The sequence below is a fragment of the Scyliorhinus canicula genome, chromosome 7 (genome assembly GCF_902713615.1).
Source record: "Scyliorhinus canicula chromosome 7, sScyCan1.1, whole genome shotgun sequence".
NCBI classification, from domain to species: Eukaryota; Metazoa; Chordata; class Chondrichthyes; order Carcharhiniformes; family Scyliorhinidae; genus Scyliorhinus; species Scyliorhinus canicula.
The window spans coordinates 170,201,725-170,223,013 of NC_052152.1; the positions used below are offsets into that span (position 1 = coordinate 170,201,725).

A 21,289-nucleotide genomic window follows, 5' to 3' on the forward strand; every position below is an offset into this window, starting at 1 on the left:
GCGCCTCCAGGCTCGTGTCCACGCAGGACGCCATCTCCATCCTCTTCCATGCTGCCCCTGTCCCGTCCATTACCCACTTATGCACCATCGCTGCGTTGGCAGCCCAATAGTACCCACAGAGGTTGGGCAATGCCAGCCCCCCCCCAATCCCTGCCCCGCTCCAAAAACACCCTTCTCACCCTCGGAGTCCCATGCGCCCATACAAATCCCGTAATACTCCTATTGACCCTCCTAAAAACGGCCTTCGGGATAAGGATGGGGAGGTACTGGAACAGGAAAGCCCGCGCTTCTCAACTCCGACCCTGCCCCATCCACCCTCAGCGCGGGAAACAGAAGAAAAGCCCGCGCTTTCCCTCTGTACGACCCCGCCCCCGGAGAAACAAGACAGAACCCCACCCGTCCTAGAAACAACACACAACCAGCTTGAAACAGCATAAAACAGAGACCCTTCCCACCAAAAGTTAACACAGTTCTTTACAAACTCCCGACCCTCAGTCAGAGTCCAACTTCTCGGCCTGCACAAAGGCCCACGCCTCCTCCGGGGACTCGAGATAAAAGTGCCAGTCCTTGTAGGTGACCCACAGACGTGCCGGCTGTAACATGCCAAACTTCACACTCTTTCTGTGGAGCACCGCCTTCGTCCGGTTGTACCCGGGCCTCCGCTTGGCTACCTCCGCACTCCAGTCCTGGTAGATCCGCACTACCGTGTTCTCCCACTTGCTGCTCCGCTCCTTCTTGGTCCACCTAAGCACGCACTCTCGATCAACGAACCGGTGGAACCGCACCAGCACTGCCCGTGGTGGCTCATTTGGTTTGGGCCTCCTGGCCAGTATTCTGTGGACCCCCTCCAGCTCCAGGGGCCTCTGGAAGGACCCAGCTCCCATCAGCGAGTTCAACAAAACAACCACATAGGCCCCCAGGTTTGACCCTTCCAGCCCCTCCGTGAGGCCCAGGATCCGCAAATTTTTCCGCCTCGACCGGTTCTCCATCTCCTCAAACCGCTCCTGCCACTTCTTGTGGAGCGCCTCGTGCATCTCCACCTTTACCGCGAATGCCGCGACCTCATCCTCTCTTTCAGAGGCTTGTTGTCGGAGCTCCCGAATCTCCACCCCCTGGGCTGTCTGCATTGCCAGCAGCTTGTCCGTATTCCCCTTCAGCGAGTCCAGCAGCTCCACTTTGAGCTCCTGAAAACAGCGCTGGAGAGTCTCCTGCTGCACCTGCGCCCACTGCCTCCATTCCTCGAGGTCTCCGCCGGCCGCCATCTTGATTCTCTTCCCCTGCTTTTTCTTAGGCGCTGCCACCGCTATTCTGCTGGCCCCGCTCCTGGTCAAGACCATAGACCACTGGGGATCCGCTGCAAACACCTTCCCACGTCGGGAACCGTCGAGCAAGTACCGCTGTGGGCCCTTAAAAGAGCCCAAAAGTCCGTTCCTGGCGGGAGCTGCCGAACGTGCGGCTTAGCTCCGCATAGCGGCAAGCGGAAGTCCGGCATTTGGAAACTTAACGACAGAAGGCAATCATAATCTTTCCACATTGATTAGTCATTATCTGTCCCATGAATAGAAATCACTAACGTTTTGAAAATAATAGATTTATGAACTTCCACATCTCTAATTGCCGTAGACCATGCTCCAGTTAAGAGTATATTTTGCCAAATGTTGATTGCACACCTTGTCCTAAAGAAGATGGTGGGAGGGAAAGGGCAATTTTGTATGCATGTTGAAGATTGAATGAATGTGCATTCTATAAATGGATATAAGAAAACGTGCTTTCCAGACACGTATTTAAATCACACCTTTTGCTTTTTAGCTGAAAAGTTTCTTGAGTCAGTGGAGAGAAACCAAAATTACCCATTGCTACTGCTAACTCTCATTGAAAAGTCTCAAGACAATGTTATGAAAGTGTGTTCAAGTGTGACTTTCAAGAACTACATCAAAAGAAACTGGCGAATCGTAAGTAACCTGTGGTGTCTCAATCTTAGAGATGCTTTATAGAAGCTAAAATTATTCCTCCTATAGTACAATTGGATTCCGTTAATGTAAAATGCACTTTCTTGGGCAGTTTAATTGAGTTGAAAAATTGCAAACGTGAAATTTTATATGTTACAACTGAGATTCATGCATTTGATGCACGTAAACGTGTTATTAAATATCGGAACTCGTGTTGGTGAGTTACTTTCCATTCTTCAAATCATGCAACTGACTAGGTGGATGTGTACCTGGGCATCTTTTAATCCAAGTAGAAAATACTCAAAATAACCAGTGTCTTAATACCTGATGGTGTGTGGTTTTCAGCATAGCTATATCCTAGCCACATAATGGGAAAAAAATAAAACTTGCCAGGAGCCACCCTATCAATCCCTCCTATTTACTGTCATCACTTGTGCAGCTAATATCTCTTGGCTTTACGATTCAACTCCACCGTTGTCCAGAATCCACCTTCTACCTACCATATACTTGTGATCATCCAAGATTCTGCAGCCCCTGTCCTAATTCTTTTTTTTGTAAAATTTGAGTACCCAATTATTTTTTCTCCAATTAAGGATCAATTTAGCGTTACCAATCCACCTAACCTGCACATCTTTGGGGTGACCCCCTGTCCTAATTCACCCATTCCTGCTCACCCTTCTCCCCAATGAGCATAAAGAAATAACTGATGCATGTAGAAATGGTACAGCAGTTATCATGGGGGATTTTAATCTACATGTCGATTGGTTTAACCAGGTCGGTCAGGGCAACCGTGAGGAGGAGTTTATAGAATGTATCCGCGATAGTTTCCTAGAACAGTATGTGATGGAACCTACGAGGGAACAAGCGGTCCTGGATCTTGTCCTGTGTAATGAGACAGGATTGATTCATGATCTCATAGTTAGGGATCCTCTCGGAAGGAGCGATCACAATATGGTGGAATTTAAAATACAGATGGAGGGTGAGAAAGTAAAATCAAATACTAGTGTTTTGTGTTTAAACAAGGGAGATTACAAGGGGATGAGAGAAGAACTAGCTAAGGTAGACTGGGAGCTAAGACTTTATGGTGGAACAGTTGAGGAACAGTGGAGAACCTTCCAAGCGATTTTTCACAGTGCTCAGCAAAGGTTTATACCAACAAAAAGGAAGGACGGAAGAAAGAGGGAAAATCGACCGTGGATATCTAAGGAAATAAGGGAGAGTATCAAATTGAAGGAAAAAGCATATAAAGTGGCAAAGATTGCTGGGAGATTAGAGGACTGGGAAATCTTTAGGGGGCAACAGAAAGCTACTAAAAAAGCTATAAAGAAGAGTAAGATAGAGTATGAGAGTAAACTTGCTCAGAATATAAAAACAGACAGTAAAAGGTTTTACAAATATATAAGACAAAAAAGAGTGGCTAAGGTAAATATTGGTCCTTTAGAGGATGAGAAGGGAGTTTTAATAATGGGAAATGAGGAAATGGCTGAGGAACTGAACAGGTTTTTTGGGTCGGTCTTCACAGTGGAAGACACAAATAACATGCCAGTGACTGATAGAAATGAGGCTATGACAGGTGAGGACCTTGAGACGATTGTTATCACTAAGGAGGGAGTGATGGGCAAGCTAATGGGGCTAAAGGTAGACAAGTCTCCTGGCCCTGATGGAATGCATCCCAGAGTGCTAAAAGAGATGGCTAGGGAAATTGCAGATGCACTAGTGATAATTTACCGAAATTCACTAGACTCTGGGGTGGTCCCGGTGGATTGGAAATTAGCAAACGTGACACCACTGTTTAAAAAAGGAGGTAGGCAGAAAGCAGGAAATTATAGGCCAGTGAGTTTAACTTCGGTAATAGGGAAGATGCTGGAATCTATCATCAAGGAAGAAATTGCGAGGCATCTGGATAGAAATTGTCCCATTGGGCAGACGCAGCATGGGTTCGTAAAAGGCAGGTCGTGCCTAACTAATTTAGTGGAATTTTTGAGGACATTACCAGTGCAGTAGATAACGGGGAGCCGATGGATGTGGTATATCTGGATTTCCAGAAAGCCTTTGACAAGGTGCCACACAAAAGGTTGCTGCATAAGATAAAGATGCATGGCATTAAGGGTAAAGTAGTAGCATGGATAGAGGATTGGTTAATTAATAGAAAGCAAAGAGTTGGGATAAATGGGTGTTTCTCTGGTTGGCAATCAGTAGCTAGTGGTGTCCCTCAGGGATCCGTGTTGGGCCCACAATTGTTCATAATTTACATTGATGATTTGGAGTTGGGGACCAAGGGCAATGTGTCCAAGTTTGCAGATGACACTAAGATGAGTGGTAAAGCGAAAAGTGCAGAGGATACTGGAAGTCTGCAGAGGGATTTGGATAGGTTAAGTGAATGGGCTCGGGTCTGGCAGATGGAATACAATGTTGACAAATGTGAGGTTATCCATTTTGGTAGGAATAACAGCAAACGGGATTATTATTTAAACGATAAAATATTAAAGCATGCCGCTGTTCAGAGAGACTTGGGTGTGCTAGTGCATGAGTCACAGAAGGTTGGTTTACAAGTGCAACAGGTGATTAAGAAGGCAAATGGAATTTTGTCCTTCATTGCTAGAGGGATGGAGTTTAAGACTAGGGAGGTTATGTTGCAATTGTATAAGGTGTTAGTGCGGCCACACCTGGAGTATTGTGTTCAGTTTTGGTCTCCTTACTTGAGAAAGGACGTACTGGCGCTGGAGGGTGTGCAGAGGAGATTCACTAGGTTAATCCCAGAGCTGAAGGGGTTGGATTATGAGGAGAGGTTGAGTAGACTGGGACTGTACTCGTTGGAATTTAGAAGGATGAGGGGGGATCTTATAGAAACATTTAAAATTATGAAGGGAATAGATAGGATAGATGCGGGCAGGTTGTTTCCACTGGCGGGTGACAGCAGAACTAGGGGGCATAGCCTCAAAATAAGGGGAAGTAGATTTAGAACTGAGTTTAGGAGGAACTTCTTCACCCAAAGGGTTGTGAATCTATGGAATTCCTTGCCCAGTGAAGCAGTTGAGGCTCCTTCATTACATGTTTTTAAGGTAAAGATAGATAGTTTTTTGAAGAATAAAGGGATTAAGGGTTATGGTGTTCGGGCCGGAAAGTGGAGCTGAGTCCACAAAAGATCAGCCATGATCTCATTGAATGGCGGAGCAGGCTCGAGGGGCCAGATGGCCTACTCCTGCTCCTATTTCTTATGTTCTTATGTTCTTATGTTCAATGCCGACTGACCTACATTACTTAAAGAAAATTTTTGTTTTCAAATTTCAACATGACCTTGCCCCTCCCAATCTCCGTTATCTCTTCCAGCCCAACAACCCTCCCACGATATCTGACCAACTGTAATTCTGGTCTCTTAAGCATCTCCAATTTTAAAGACTCAACTATTGGTGGCTGTGCCTTCAGCTGTCTAGGTTCTCTAGTCCCTTCCCCACACAACTCTGCTTCTCTTACCACCCTTTCCTCCTTTAAGCTGCTGCTTAAAATCTCCCTCTCTTAGGAAGCCTTTGTCCAATTATTTCCTCTGGATTGGAGGTTAAAGGATAGGTCAGCAGAGATGCAGTGACAGATTTTAAAGGGATATTTTGGAATACACAGATACATATCAGTGAAAAAGAGAACTTCCAAGGGGTGGACCCAACATCTTTGGTGAACTAGAAAGGCTAAAGATAGTAAAAAAACATCTAATTGTGCAACAGTCAGAATATTGGACAGACCAACAAAGAATGGCATAAAGATCAATCAGGAAGGAAAAATTAGAGTGCAATATAAAGATTGTATATATAAGGATTGATACTAAGAGTTTCAATAGATATTTTAAAAAGGAAAAGGTAGCCAAGTGACTGTTCTATGGAAAGTGAGTCTGGGGAATTAATAATGGAAAATAAGGAGATGGCAGATGACCTTGAACAGGTATTTTGCATCGATCTTCATGATAGAGGATATACAAATAACGTACATACATACGTACATAGAAGACAGGAGCAGGAGGAGGCCTTTTGGCTCTTCAAGCCTGCTCCGCCATTCAGTACATCATGGCTGATGATCCAACTCAATAGTCTAATCCTGCTTTCTCCCCATAGCCTTTGAGCCCATTCTCCCCAAGTGCTATATCTAGCCGCCTCTTGAATATATTCAATGTTTTAGCATCAACTATTTCCTGTGGTAATGAATTCCATAGGCTCACCACTCTTTGGGTGAAGAAATGTCTCCTTATATCTGATCAAAATGGTTTACCCTGAATCCTCAGACTGACCCCTGGTTCTGGACACACCCATCATTGGTAACATCTTCCCTGCACCTCCCCTTTCTAGTCCCATTAAAATGTTATAAGTCTCTATGAGATCCCCCCCTCATTCTTCTGAACTCCAGCAAGAACAATCCCAACAGTGTCAATCTCTCCTCATATGACAGTCCCGCCATCCCTGGAATCAGTCTGGTAAACCTTTGTTGCACTCCCTCGAGAGCAAGAACATCCTTCCTCAGGGGAGGAGACCAAAATTGCACACAATACTCCAGGTGTGGCCTCACCAAGGTATAATTGCAGAAACACATCCCTGAAATGAAATGAAAATCGCTTATTGTCACAAGTGGGCTTCAAATGAAGTTACTGTGAAAAGTCCCTAGTCGCCACATTCCAGTGCCTGTTCGGGGAGGCTGGTATGGGAATTGAACCGTGCTGCTGGCCTGCCTTGGTCTGCTTTAAAAGCCAACGATTTAGCCCTGTGCTAAACCAGCCCCTACTTCAGTCCCTGCTTCTATACTCGAAACCTCCTGCAATGAAGGCCAACATACCATTAGCCTTCTTTACCGCCTGTTGCACCTGCATGCTTACCTTCAGCGACTGGTGCACAAGGACACCCAGGACCTGCTGCACACACCCCCCTCGCAATTTATAACCATTCAGGTAGTAATCTGCCTTCCTGTTTTTGCTTCCAAAGTGAATAACCTCACACTTATCCAAATTATACTGCATCTGCCATTGATTTGCCCACTCGCCCAACCTATCCAGTTTATGCCATAGGATGCCTGCATCCTCGTCACAATTCACCTCCCACCTAACTTGGTATCATCTGCAAAGTTTGAGATGTTACGTTTTGTTCCCTCATCCAAATCATTAATATATACTGTGAATAGCTGGGGTCCCAGCACCGATCCCTGTGGTACCCCACGAGTTACTGCCTGCCAATTTGAAAATGACCCATTAATCCCTACTCTTTGTTTCTCTCTGCTCTCTGCCAACCAGTTTTCTTTTTTTAAAAATAATTTTTATTGGAATTTTTTGAAAAATATATATCAACAGAACAATAATAACAATAAGAATAATAATAAACACCCCCCGGCACCCGTAACAACGCATATAACAAACCCCCCCACCCCTCCCCCAAACCCAATAAACAACAAAATAAATTAACAACAAGCAAATTAACTTAAACACAATCCCCCTAACCCCCCCCCGGTTGCTGCTGCTCTGCTGACCTAGTACCTTATCGTTGAGCCAGAAAGTCGAGGAAAGGCTGCCACCTCCTAAAGAACCCTTGTACCGACCCCCTCAGGGCGAACTTGACCCTCTCCAGCTGAATGAATCCCGCCATGTCATTAATCCAGGTCTCCACGCTCGGAGGTCTCGCATCTTTCCACTGCAGCAAGATCCTCCGCCGGGCTACTAGTGACGCAAAGGCCAAAACATCGGCCTCTTTCGCCTCCTGCGCCCCCGGCTCCACCCCAACCCCAAATATCGCGAGTCCCCAGCCTGGCTTGACCCTGGATCCCACCACCCTCGACACCGTCCTCGCCACCCCCTTCCAGAACTCCTCCAGTGCCGGGCATGCCCAGAACATATGGGCATGGTTCGCTGGACTTCCCGAACACCTGACACACCTGTCTTCGCCCCCAAAGAACCTACTCATCCTAGATCCGGACATGTGGGCCCGGTGCAGCACCTTGAACTGGATGAGACTAAGCCTCGCACATGAAGAGGAGGAGTTCACCCTCTCCAGGGTGTCCGCCCATGTCCTCTCCTCAATCTGCTCCCCCAGCTCCACCTCCCACTTAGCCTTCAGCTCCTCTACCGACGCCTCCCCCACCTCCTGCATTACCTGGTAGATGTCAGACACCATCCCATCCCCAACCCACACCCCCGAAAGCACCCTACCCCTTACCCCCCCGCGGGGGAAGCAAAGGGAACCCCTCCACCTGCCGCCTAGCAAACGCCTTGACCTGAAGGTACCTGAACCTATTCCCCGGGGGGAGCTCAAACTTCTCCTCCAGTTCACCAAGGCTCGCGAACCTCCTGTCAATGTACAGGTCTCCCAACTTCCTAATGCCCACCCTGTGCCACCCCAGGAACCCGCCATCCATGTTCCTTGGGATAAACCGGTGGTTCCCCCGCAGCGTGGCCTCAACCGAGCCCCCCAGTTCCCCCCTGTGTCGCCTCCACTGCCCCCAAATTTTGAGGGTAGCCGCCACCACCGGGCTCGTAGTGTACCTCGTTGGAGGGAGCGGCAGCGGCGCCGTTACCAGTGCCTTCAGGCTCGTGCCTCCACAGGACGCCATCTCCATCCGTTTCCATGCTGCCCCCTCCCCATCCATTACCCACTTATGTACCATTGAGACGTTAGCCGCCCAATAGTACCCAGAGAGGTTGGGTAGCGCCAGCCCCCCTCTATCCCTGCCCCGCTCCAAAACGACCCTCCTTACCCTCTGAGTCCCGTGCGCCCAAACAAATCCCAGAATGCTGCTGTTCACCCTCCTAAAAAAGGCCCTCGGAACAAAAATGGGGAGGCACTAAAACAAAAACCTCGGGAGCGCCGTCATTTTAACGGACTGTACTCTACCCGCCAACGGCAGCATGTCCCACCTTTTAAATTCCTCCTCCATCTGCTCCACCAACCTAGTAAAATTGAGCTTGTGCAGAGTCCCCCAGCTCCTAGCCACCTGAACCCCCAGGTATCTAAGACTCCTCACTGCCCTCTTTAGCGGGAGCCTACCAATCCCCATCTCCTGATCTCCCGGGTGTACGACAAACAGCTCACTCTTGCCCAGGTTCAATTTATAGCCCGAGAAACTCCTGAACTCAGCAAGAATCTCCATCACCTCCGGCATTCCCCCCACCGGGTCTGCTACATACAGCAGCAAGTCGTCTGCATACAGAGACACTCGGTGCTCCTCCCCACCTCGCACCAAACCCCTCCACCTCCTCGACTCCCTGAAAGCCATGGCAAGAGGCTCAATTGCCAACGCAAAAAGCAAGGGGGACAGGGGGCACCCCTGCCTCGCCCCACGGTGGAGCCTGAAGTACTCAGACCTCCTCCCATTTGTCACTACACTCGCCATCGGGGCCTCGTACAGCAACCTCACCCATTTAATAAACCCCACCCCAAACCCGAACCTCTCCAACACCTCCCACAAGTACCCCCACTCAACCCTGTCAAAGGCCTTCCCCACATCCAATGCCACCGCAATCTCCGCCTCTCCTTCTGCTGCCGGCATCATTATCACATTTAGCAGCCTTCGCACGTTAGTGTTCAGCTGCCTCCCCTTCACAAAACCCGTCTGATCTTCATGTACCACCCCCGGCACCCAGTCCTCTATTCTAGTGGCCAAGATCTTCGCCAGCAACTTTGCGTCTACATTCAGCAGTGAAATTGGCATGTATGGTCCGCACTGCAAGGGGTCCTTATCACGCTTCAGGATCAGGGAAATCAGCGCCCGGGACATCGTCGGGGGCAAAACACCCCCCTCCCATGCCTCGTTGAAGGTCCTAGCCAACAGGGGGTCCAGCAGGTCCGCGTATTTCTTATAAAATTCAACCGGGAACCCATCCGGTCCTGGCGCCTTCCCCGACTGCATGTGGCCAATCCCACTGACCAGCTCCTCCAACTCGATCGGCGCCCCCAGTCCCTCCACCTGCTCCTCCTGCACCCTTGGAAATCGCAGCCTGTCCAAAAAACTCTCCATTTCCCCCTCCCACCGCCGGCGGCTCCGACCAGTACAGTTCCCTATAAAAGTCCCTAAAGACCTCATTGACCTCTGCCGCACCACATTCCCACCCCTATCCTTCACTCCACCAATCTCCCTAGCCGCGTCCCGCTTACGAAGCTGATGCGCCAGCATCCTGCTCGCCTTCTCTCCATACTCATAGACCGCTCCCTGCGCTTTCCTCCACTGTGTCTCCGCCTTTCTGGTGGTCAATAAATCAAACTTGGCCTGCAAGCTACGCCGCTCCCCCAGCAATCCCTCCTCCGGGCCTCCGAGTACCTCCTATCCACACTAACAGCTCCCCCACCAGTCTCTCCCTCTCCCTCCTCTCCCCCTTCTCCCTATGGGCTCAGATGGAGATCAGCTCCCCCCTAATCACTGCCTTCAGAGCCTCCCACACCATCCCCATCTGGACCTCCCCAGTATCATTGACCTCGAGGTACCTCTGGATACATCCCCGAACCCTCCTACACACCTCCTCATCAGCCAACAACCCCACGTCCAGACGCCAAAGCGGGCGCTGGTCCCGCACCTCCCCCATCTCCAGATCCACCTGCCAACCAGTTTTCTATCCACTTCAATCCATTTCCCCCAATCCCATGCGCTTTTATTTTGCACAATAATCTCTTACGCGGGAGCTAATCAAATGCCTTCTGAAAGTCCAAATATACCACATCGACTGGCTCCCCCTTGTCAACTGTACTGGTTACATCTTCAAAGAATTCCAATAGATTTGTCAAGCATGATTTTCCCTTCACAAAAATCCATGCTGATTCTGATCCTGCCACTGCTTTCTAAATGTTCCACTATAAAGTCCTTGATAATGGATTGAAGCATTTTCCCACTACTGATATTATATCCCAGAAATAATTGTAAATCAGGTAATGGAAGTGAGGAAAGAAGTCAAGAAAAAGCAATAACTGGGGAAGTGATATTGAGTAAATTGCTGGAGCTGTGCTGTGTCCTCATGGACTTCTTCCTAAGATCTTGAAATAAATAGCCTGTGAGATTGTTGATGCGTTAGTTTTAAATTTTCTATGCTCTTGGTACCCATTTGTTGGGGTTAAATCACCTTAGCCGATGTTCTTCGACAAGAGTCACCTTTCGCGTGACTACTCGGCTCAGCTCGGAAATCCCGTTATTGCTATTCTTTGAAGGAGCCTGATGTGCTGTGGATAAAGGAGAAACAGAGGGTGTACTGTACTTGGTTTCCAAAAGGAATTTAATATGGTGCTACATCAACGGTTATTGCAGAAAATAAAAGTTCATCGTTTGGGAACATACAGGCATGATAGCTAACGGGAAACAGCGGGTAGACATAAATGGGTTAATTTCTGATTCCAAGATTTAATGCTTCAGACATCAGTGCGTCAACTTTTTGCAATTCATATGAATTTTAATATAAATGACTTGGGATGAAGGGACCGAAAATTTGGTTGGTAAATTTTCTGACACCAAGGTAGGGAAATAAGTTGTGAAAGGACATAAGGAGGCTACAAATGGATATAGATAGGTTAGGTAAGTGGGCAAAGATCTAGCAAATTGAATATAATGAAAGAAAATGCAAAAATCTATTTTGGGAGGAAAAATAAAAACAAAGCAAATTAATCTAAATGGTGAGGGATTGCAGAGCTCTTAGATTCGGAGGGATTTTGATTTCTTGGTGCATAAATTACAAAAGGCTTGTCTGCAGGTACAGCAAGTGACTAGGAAAGCTGATAGAATGTTATTATTTGTTGCAAGAGGAATTGAATAAGAAAGTAGGCAGGTTATGCTTCAGTTATTCAGGGCACAGGTGAGATTACATCTTGAGTACTGTGTGCAGTATTTGTGCCTTTATTTAAGAAAATATGTAAATGCATTTGAAGCAGTTCAGAGAAAGTTTAAAGCTAATACCAAGAATGGGTATTCATGTTACATGGAAATGGAAATGTTGGAGAGGTTTGGTTTGTATCCATTGGAGTTCAGAAGAGGAAGAGGCAACTTGATTAAAAACTTTAAAGATCCTTGGGGGTGGATGTGGAGAGAGGATGTTTACTCTTCTGGGAGAATCTAGAACTCGGGGCCGAGTGGCCTACTATAAATTCATATGTTCACCTGTATGTATGTTTCAGATCTTGTTTGATAATGCTCCTTATCAACTCCTTGGGTCATGTTATTCTGTCACAGGACTTATATAAACTTATTGGTATCATGGGAAGAGTCAAAAGTGTTGGCATCGGGCTGTACCTAGTCAGTAATGATCTGTTGCTTAATTCAGATTCCACTAGAAATGTTCAGTTCTAGAGCTTGTTGCAGGTGCCAATTGTACCTACGAAGTTGAGATGGGGGTGGCATTGTGGTCTACGGGCAATTGCTGCAGTAACAGCAATTAAACCAGATGCTGTGGAAGATGGTCATGCTTGTTTGAGCCCATTTGTTGTAGCCTTGGAGTTCAAGTGCAGTTATTCATCTGTTCAGCATTCTTGGATCAACCACCTTCAGTTGTTTCATCATTTCCTTCTGTCACAAGGTACGAAGTATGTCTTCCTGATTATTCAGATGTTCAGTTCATTCAACGCCCCTCCAATAATCAAAAGTACCTTATAGTCTACAGCTGGCTCTGGATAGCATTCATGCTTGAACAGAACTGATCAGTGCATTTATACTTTGGGCCTTGCATCATCTTGAACAAGTACCTGATTACAACTTACTGAGGCCACCACTGTTCATATGATTGATTGAATAGGCCATTTCACGACTGTGGCTTTCAAGGTAGGGTTGAGGCTGGATATGAGTGGTTCACGTCTTTACCCTGAAGGCTTCTTTACTATCTTTGTCTTTATTCAGCATTGCAATAGAACACACATCTTGGCTGGTTACAGCTGTAGATATATTCAATGTTTGAGCACATGGTCGGAGATGGTGTCAATCAGCACACTTACCACCGTATTCAATATTGACTTTTTTCCACAGCTGGTGTAGTGTAGTTTTGTAGTGTGCAACCTACAGCATATTCCACAGTAGTTCACTAAGATTACTCAGCAGCTCCTCCCAGACCCTTGACCTTTACTGTCAACAGGAACAAGAGCAACAGAGTCACAGGAAAGTCATCAGTTCCCAGTTACGCAGCATCCTAACTTTGATACCTATCAATATTCATTCTCATTGTTGAGGAAGGGTTGTGGAATTCACGAACATAACACCATTTGGGGGTATGCAAGGACTATGGCAGTTCAAGAAATAAGGTCACTGCCAGTGTAGAATTATAGAAATTAAAATCAGAAATTCACAGCATGGAGGAAGCCATTTCATGGAAATTATTCCATAGAATTTCTTAAGTGCAGAAGGAGGCCATTTGGCCCATCAAGTCTGCAACAACCCTCCGAAAGAACACCCTATATAGGCCCATGCCCCCATCTGATCCCCGTAACCCCACCTACCCTGTTGGATACAAAGGGGCAATTTAGCATGGCCAATCCAACTAATCTGCACATTTTTGGACTGTGGGAGGAAACCGGAGCACCCGGAGAAAACCTATGCAGACACGGGATTATGTGAAAACTCCACACAGACAGCCACCCAAGATTGGATTTGAACCTGGGCCCCTGAGGCTGTGAGGGAGCCGTGCTAACCACTGTGCCACCATGCTGTCTCTTCTCTCTCTCTCTGTCTCTCTCTCTCTCTCTATCTTTCCTCCCCCCCCCCCCCAAAAATTATATTGCATTGCATCCATGCCAGCCGACAAGTAACCTTGGAATCTATGAATGGAAGTTAAAGTCTGTTGTCAACATTTCCCAGAATAGCGATCATGTATTTGATGATGGGTAAATGAAAGCCAAGCGTAATTTAAAAAAGTACTCCAGTACTGATATTTCTGGCCGTTAAAATAATACTGAAATCCAAATATACAAAGTTACTGCCAACTATCTCAGCCTGTTTTTACTCATTTTGTTTTGTCCATCAGGTTGAAGATGAGCCAAATAAAATCTGCGAAGCGGACAGGGTAGCTATTAAAGCCAATATTGTGAACTTGATGCTGAGCAGTCCTGAGCAGATTCAGAAGCAGGTACCTGATTACTTCTTGTTTTAAAAAAAAAAAGGGTTATTGAGCATAGTCTGTTCTTATTTCTTAACGTGACCACATTATTTTGCAGTTGAGCGATGCTATCAGTATAATTGGGCGTGAAGATTTTCCTCAGAAATGGCCGCATCTTCTAACAGAAATGATTAACCGTTTTCAGAGTGGAGATTTTCATGTCATTAATGGAGTACTTCGAACAGCACACTCCTTATTTAAAAGGTATTTGCTTTTTTTGAAGATGGGTTGAGGGCTGTGGTGAGATTTCAACCTATGTACACTGCTGTGATTGCTAATTTTTAATGTTTGCTGATCTTTTTATTCTGCTTTTGATTACTTAATAGGCTGTAATCAAAGTTGTGCTTTAGTGGTTAATTATATTTTCCACTTCCTGTGACTAAAATTTCACCAATGCAGAGAAATCATTCCATTCATATGGAAAATCAAGAAAGCATCTATTTTATTGTAAGATGAATCGACAAGGGAATATAGATCAAGATTCTGTAGCCTGTGAGGATTTTTCGAACTATAAATATAAGTTTGAAAGTGTGTTTTGTGTCATAGTCGTGGATTTCAGTGAACAGAACAGTGAAGCAACAACGTTTGCCAGTGACCTCAAAAAAAGCTGCCCACAAAGATCCAGTGACCTCTAGTGGGCATTTCCACTTTCTCAACATCAGTTTGAATCTGGCACCAAGGGAATCTCCAGATGTTTAGCAAAGTAATGTCACCACGGAGGGTAATTTTTTTTGAAGTATTCTCAGTCAGAAAATAAAAGCCACTGAATTCCTTTAGTTTTAAATTTCCATTTTGCCAACAGTGAAATAAATGATTGGGATCTACACATGGGTCAAGGTAGAAACGAGAATACCATTTTCTTTATAAAAAGTAACTCAACGTTTTCTCTCCCTACAGAGCAGCAGGGTAGCATGGTGGTTAGCATAAATGCTTCACAGCTCCAGGGTCCCAGGTTCGATTCCCGGCTGGGTCACTGTCTGTGTGGAGTCTGCACGTCCTCCCCCTGTGTGCGTGGGTTTCCTCCGGGTGCTCCGGTTTCCTCCCACAGTCCAAAGATGTGCGGGTTAGGTGGATTGGCCATGCTAAATTGCCCGTAGTCTCCTAATAAAAGTAAGGTTAAGGGGGGGGTTGTTGGGTTACGGGTATAGGGTGGATACGTGGGTTTGAGTAGGGTGATCATGGCTCGGCACAACATTGAGGGCCGAAGGGCCTGTTCTGTGCTGTACTGTTCTATGTTCTATGCCAGACCTGCTGAGTTATTTCAGCATATCGCTTTTTGTTTCACATTCCAGCATCCACAGTATTTTGTTTATTTAAAAGAAAGTAGTTTTTATCATAATGGCGAAAGGTTTAACAAATTGTTATGATCTCTGCAGAGGCAGATAACTTTAAAAAAAAAGATTTGAATTCCCAGTAACCAATATTTCACATTTTCAGGCTTTTACTGTAACAAACTAAAATCAACACCAGCTAAGCATTAATGTCTTAACCCCATGCTGCATATGTACTTTACAGCATGTCCTCCACAGAACTGCATTCTTTTCAGCGAACAGTTCAAAGTCACTCCCAGCTTCCAATGGGTTCACTTCTCTTCATTTCATCAATTCATCATGTCTAGCATCCATCAAGTACTGTTTCCATTGATCTTCTGAGAATTCACAACCTTAGTTGCAGCAACAAGGTGCTCTTCAGTGATTCCTCCTTCTAGCCTTGCCACTCAGAGGGCATACTTTCACTAGCATCTTGCCTGATAGCTCACTGAGAACAGCTTTTCCCTACTGGCAATGGCTCCTGCTCCTTGTCTCTCTGTTTCTCTCTCTCTCCTCTTCTTTTTCTCGGGTGTTAAAGCTGGCACATGCATTTCAATATCATATGACTATTCTGGCTGATGTGTGATTGTGGTGTCATGTCCACATTCCTTTAAAAAAAATTTTTTATAGTATCAAATTCTTTTTTTCCAATTAAGGGCCAATTTTGCATGGTCAATTCACCTACACTGATCATCTTTTTGGGTTGTGGGGGTGAGACACATGCATATCCGAGGAGGATGTGCAAACTCCACACCGACAGTGACCCGGGCCTGGATCAAACCCGGTCCTCGGCGCTGTGAGGCAGAAGTGCTAGCCACTGTGCCGCCCTACATCATCATCTCCACTTTCTTGTATGCCACCAGAACCTTTGACTCTCTCATTTATCAAAAATCTAACTTGCCTTGAATAAATTCATGACCCAACTTCCACTGTTGTCCAGGGACAAGAATTCCACGAACAACCCTCTTAATATATATTTTTAAATTTAGAGTACCCAATGAATTTTTTTTTCCAGGGCAATTTAGCGTGGGCAATCCACCTAGCTTGTACATATTTTGGGTTGTGGGGGCGAAACCCATGCAAACCCGGGGAGAATGTGCAAACTCCACAGAGACAGTGACCCAGAGCTGGGATGGAACCTGGGATCTCGGTGCTGTGAGGCTGCAGTGCTAACCCACTGTGCCACCCTGCTGCCCTTAACAACTCTCTTAAGGTGTCGGGTGTTTGGGGAGTCCTGCGGGCCATGCCCGTGTGTTTTGGGCGTGCCTGGCGCTGGGGGGGGGGGTGTTGGGGGTGGTTGGATCCAGGGTCGGGCTGGGCTGGGGACTCGCGATCTTTGGGGTTGCGGCGGAGCCGGGAGTGCGGGAGGCGAGAGAGGCCGGTGTTTTGGCCTTTGTGGCCCGGTGGCGGATCTTGCTGCAGTGGAGGGATGCGAGGCCCCCAAGTGTGGAGACCTGGATCAGTGACATGGCAGGGTTTATCAAACTGGAAAGGGTCAAATTCGTCCTGAGAGGATCAGCACAAGGGTTCTATAAACGGTGGCAGCCTTTCTTGGACTTTCTGGCTCAGAGATAGGGAAATGGGTCAATAGCAGCAGCAACCCGGGGGGGGGGGGGGAGGGGGGTGTTATCCATTTGTTCCACGGTTATTCAATTTAATATGTTGTTAATTTAATTTGTTAATTTATTTTGTTGGTCATTGGGGTTGGGGGGGGTTCGGTGTACGAGCTGTTACGGTTCTGGGGGAGTTATGACTGTTATTGTTAGAGACCGTTGCTATTTTCATTACTGTTTGTTGTATAAATACAAAATTTTTCAATAAAAATTATTATTAAAAAAAACAACTCTCTTAAGGGAAAAACATTATCCTCATATTTGTCTTGAAAGGCGAACCTCTTTTTCTTAAACTGTGCCTGTTGGTTCCAGTCTCCCTCACAAAAGGAAACATCCCTCTGATATCCACCCGATCAAGTCCTCTCAGGATATTATATAGAGCAAAAAGAACATTCAAAATAGGAGCAGGTGTAGGCAATTCAGCCCCTCAAGCATACTCCTCTAATACGATCATGGCTGATCTTTTCTTGGCCTCAACTCCACTTTCCTGCACTTCAACCCATTACCAATTAAAAATCTATCCGTCTCCCCCTTAAATTTACTCAAATGTCCCGGCATCCGGGTGGAGAGCCGAAGGCACGCAAAGACAACGAGAGGGATAAAGCTGCAGGGCACTGTCCGAGGGCAAACTGAAGCCTAAACCAAACTGTAAATAGACTCTTGTAAATACGTACTCTGGCCATATTGGGGACTGTAACATGTATGCCAGCTAAAGGGGGATCATGGCCACAAAGGAAAGGAAGACAATTGGCTTTAAATATGCATGTTGATTTCTGTTTATCGTTTTCTTTTTCTTTTTTGTTTTTAGCATGGTGTTGTCATGTGTAAGTTACGAGTGTTCAGTATCAGATGTGAAAATCCAATAACAGCATTTTTAAAAAACGGTCCTGGCACCGCCACCCAGGGGTAGTGAATTCCACAGATTCCTGACCTTTTAAGAGAAGTAATTTTCCTCATTTCTGTTTTAAATCTGCTACCCTTTATCCTAAAGCTACGACCTTTCATTCTAGATTTCTCCACAAGAGGGAACATTCTTTCCACGTCTATTTTGTAAATCACCTTTAGCATCGTTTATACCTCAATTAGATCTCCTCTCATTCTTCAAAATGCGTATGCGTAAAGGCAAACCTGTTGAACCGTGTCTCATCCCAGGAATGAGGCAAATGAGCCTTCTCTGGACTTATTCTTATGCAATTCTATCCTTTTTCACATAAGACCAAACTGTTCTTGGTACTCCAGACGGTATCTGACCGAGGCCATGTAAAGCTTCAATGAAACTTCTTGGTTTTGTATTCCATTACACTTGCAACAAAGGCTAATATTTAGTTTGCCTTCCTGACCATTTGTTGAAGCTGCTTACTAACCTTCATGTGCAGGATACCCAGATCCCGCTATGCCACAGAGTTCTACTATCTCTTTCCATTTAAATACTTCACTGCTTTTCTGTTCTTGCCAAAGTGAACAAGTTCACGTTTCCCACAATATACTCCATGTGTCAATTTTCTTCTCACTGTCTTAACCTATATATATCCCTCTGTAAACTCGTACCTCCTGTGCACAATTTACTTTCCCACCCATCTTGGTGTCATGGCAAATTTAGTCACTGTACATTTGGTCCTCTATCTAAGTCATTGGTATAGATTATAAATAGTTAAGACCTTAGAAGACCATGCATTCATAACACAATATAAAATTAGTCTTGGAGTGAGTGAAGTTGTTTAGTAATTCTGAATGTATTATACGATTGAAAGTCCAGTTACACCTCGTTCAACAAGAGTTTTTACAGAAAGGCTAAGTGTAAAAGTGGAAGTTCTTGTCTACTCAGTTGTATTCAGTTTCGTGAACTTCAATAGACCACCCTCTGGAGAAGCATAGAATCACTGACAATTCTGGATTTGTCTATTTAAGTGAAAATGTCCACACTCCCGAAGTTACTTTAGGTTTTGGGGAGTAATGATGACGAATGTTGGCAGTTTAGCATCATTACGACTGCAAAATCGGAGCCATTGATTTGATTATCTTGCTCAACTAGTTGGAATCCAGTATTTAGTGACTTGCTGTCATCATCCTATCATCCATTGTCCCAAAGCTACATAACCATGGCTAACAAAATAAATTAAGACTGATATTCGATCCAAAGGGGAGTCACATAAGTTGCAAGCAAAAGTAAGCAGCCTGAGGATTGGAGCAGTTTAGAATTCGGAAAAGGAGGATCAAGAGATTGATTAAGAGGGGAAATATAAAGTACAAGAGTAAACTTGCAAGGAACATGAAAGCTTCTATAAGTATGCAAAAAGAAAAAGATTAGTGAAGAAAAATGTAGGTCCTTTGCAGTCTGTAACGAGAGAATTTAGAATAGAACAAAGAAATGGCACAGAAATTAAACAGCTACCTTAGTTCCGTCTTCACGGAGGAAGACGCAAATATCTTCCAGCAATGCTAGGGAAACTAGGGTCTAGTGAAAAGGAGGAATTGAATGAAATTACTATTACTAAAATAAAATGCAGGAGAAATTAATGGAACTGAAAGCCGAGAAATCCCTAATGCCTGATGGCCTACATCCCAGAGTACTAAAGGAGGTGGCCATGGAATAGTGGAGCCGTTGGTTGTCATCTTCCAAAATTATGGAACAGTGCCTGCAGATGGGAGGGTGGCAAATGTAACCCCACTATGTAAAAAAGGAGGGAGAGAGAAAATTAAAATACAAACTGATTTCCCTAACATCAGTAGTGGGGAAAATGCTAAGAGTCTATTTTGAAGGATGTGATAACAAGACACTTAGAAAATATCGATGCGACAAAACAATTTCAACATGGATTTATGAAAGGGAAATCAATGTTTCTCAAACCCACTCAAGTTTTTTGAAGACATAAAGTAGCAGAATAGTTGAGGGAGAGCCAGTAGATGTGATGTATTTGTACTTTCAGGAAACTTTTTTTTAAAATATAATTTTTATTGGAATTTTTTACAGAAAATATAAAACATAACGACAAACAATGAAATGCAACATAATAACCGTACCACCCCCAGACCGTATCGACGCATGTATCCCAACCCCCACCCCCCCAACCCCAATGAACAACAAAAGAACTTCAAAATAAATTTAAATTAAATAAACAAACATAGTCATCGTCTTCTCTCCCCCCCCCCCCCCCCCCCCCCCCCCCCCCGGGTTGCTGCTGCTACTGTCCCCGTACCCTATCGTTGACCCAGAAAGTCGAGAAAAGGTTGCCACCGCCTAAAGAACCCTTGTACCGACCCTCTCAGGGCGAATTTGACCGTCTCTAGCTTAATGAAACCCGCCATGTCATTAATCCAGGTCTCCACGCTTGGGGGCCTCGCATCCTTCCATTGTAGCAAGGTCCTTCGCCGGGCTACTAGGGACGCAAAGGCCAGCACACCGGCCTCTTTCGCCTCCTGCACTCCCGGCTCCACCCCAACCCCAAACATCGCGAGTCCCCGTCCTGGCTTGACCCTGGATCCCACCACCCTCGACACTGTCCTCGCCACCCCCTTCCAGAACTCCTCCAGCGCCGGGCATGCCCAGAACATATGGGCATGGTTCGCTGGACTCCCCGAGCACCTGACACACCTGTCTTCACCCCCAAAGAACCTACTCATCCTTGTCCCAGTCATGTGGGCCCGGTGCAGCACCTTGAATTGGATGAGGCTAAGCCGCGCACACGAGGAGGAAGAATTAACCCTCTCCAGGGCATCAGCCCATGTCCCGTCTTCGATCTGTTCCCCCAGTTCCCCCTCCCACTTAGCTTTCAGCTCCTCTACTGACGCCTCCTCCGCCTCCTGTATAACATTGTAGATATCAGATATCTTCCCCTCTCCGACCCAGACCCACGAAAGCACCCTGTCGCTCACCCCCCTCGCGGGAAGCGAAGGGAATCCCTCCACCTGCTGCCTAGCAAATGCCTTTACCTGCAGATACCTGAACATGTTCCCCGGGGGAGCCCAAATTTCTCCTCCAACTCCCCCAGGCTCGCAAAGCTCCCATCAATAAACGGGTCCCTCAGCTGTCTGATGCCCGCTCTGTACCAACCCTGAAATCCCCCATCAATGTTCCCGGGGACGAACCTATGGTTCCCCCTTAACGGAGCCTCCATCGAGCCCCCCACTTCTCCCCTATGTCGCCTCCACTGCCCCCAAATCTTGAGGGTAGCCGCCACCACCGGACTCGTGGTATACCTCGTAGGAGGGAGCGGCCACGGCGCCGTTACCAGGGCCCCCAGGCTTGTATCTCCACAGGACGCCCTCTCCATCCGTTTCCATGCTGCCCCCTCCCCCTCCATTACCCACTTGCGCACCATCGACACATTGGCCGCCCAA

At 46.2% G+C, this 21,289-nt stretch overlaps 1 protein-coding gene across 4 annotated transcripts in view; it reads left to right on the top strand.

Annotated features, from left to right (window-relative positions):
• Positions 1–21,289, top strand: part of cse1l (CSE1 chromosome segregation 1-like (yeast)) — a 70,576-nt gene that overhangs the window by 7,585 nt on the left and 41,702 nt on the right. For all 4 annotated transcript variants that reach the window (XM_038803247.1, XM_038803246.1, XM_038803249.1 and 1 more), the window contains exons 3-5: positions 1,810–1,952; positions 13,897–13,998; positions 14,087–14,232. In XM_038803247.1, the coding sequence (XP_038659175.1) occupies positions 1,810–1,952; positions 13,897–13,998; positions 14,087–14,232 (391 nt within the window). The remainder of the gene's footprint in view (positions 1–1,809; positions 1,953–13,896; positions 13,999–14,086; positions 14,233–21,289) is intronic.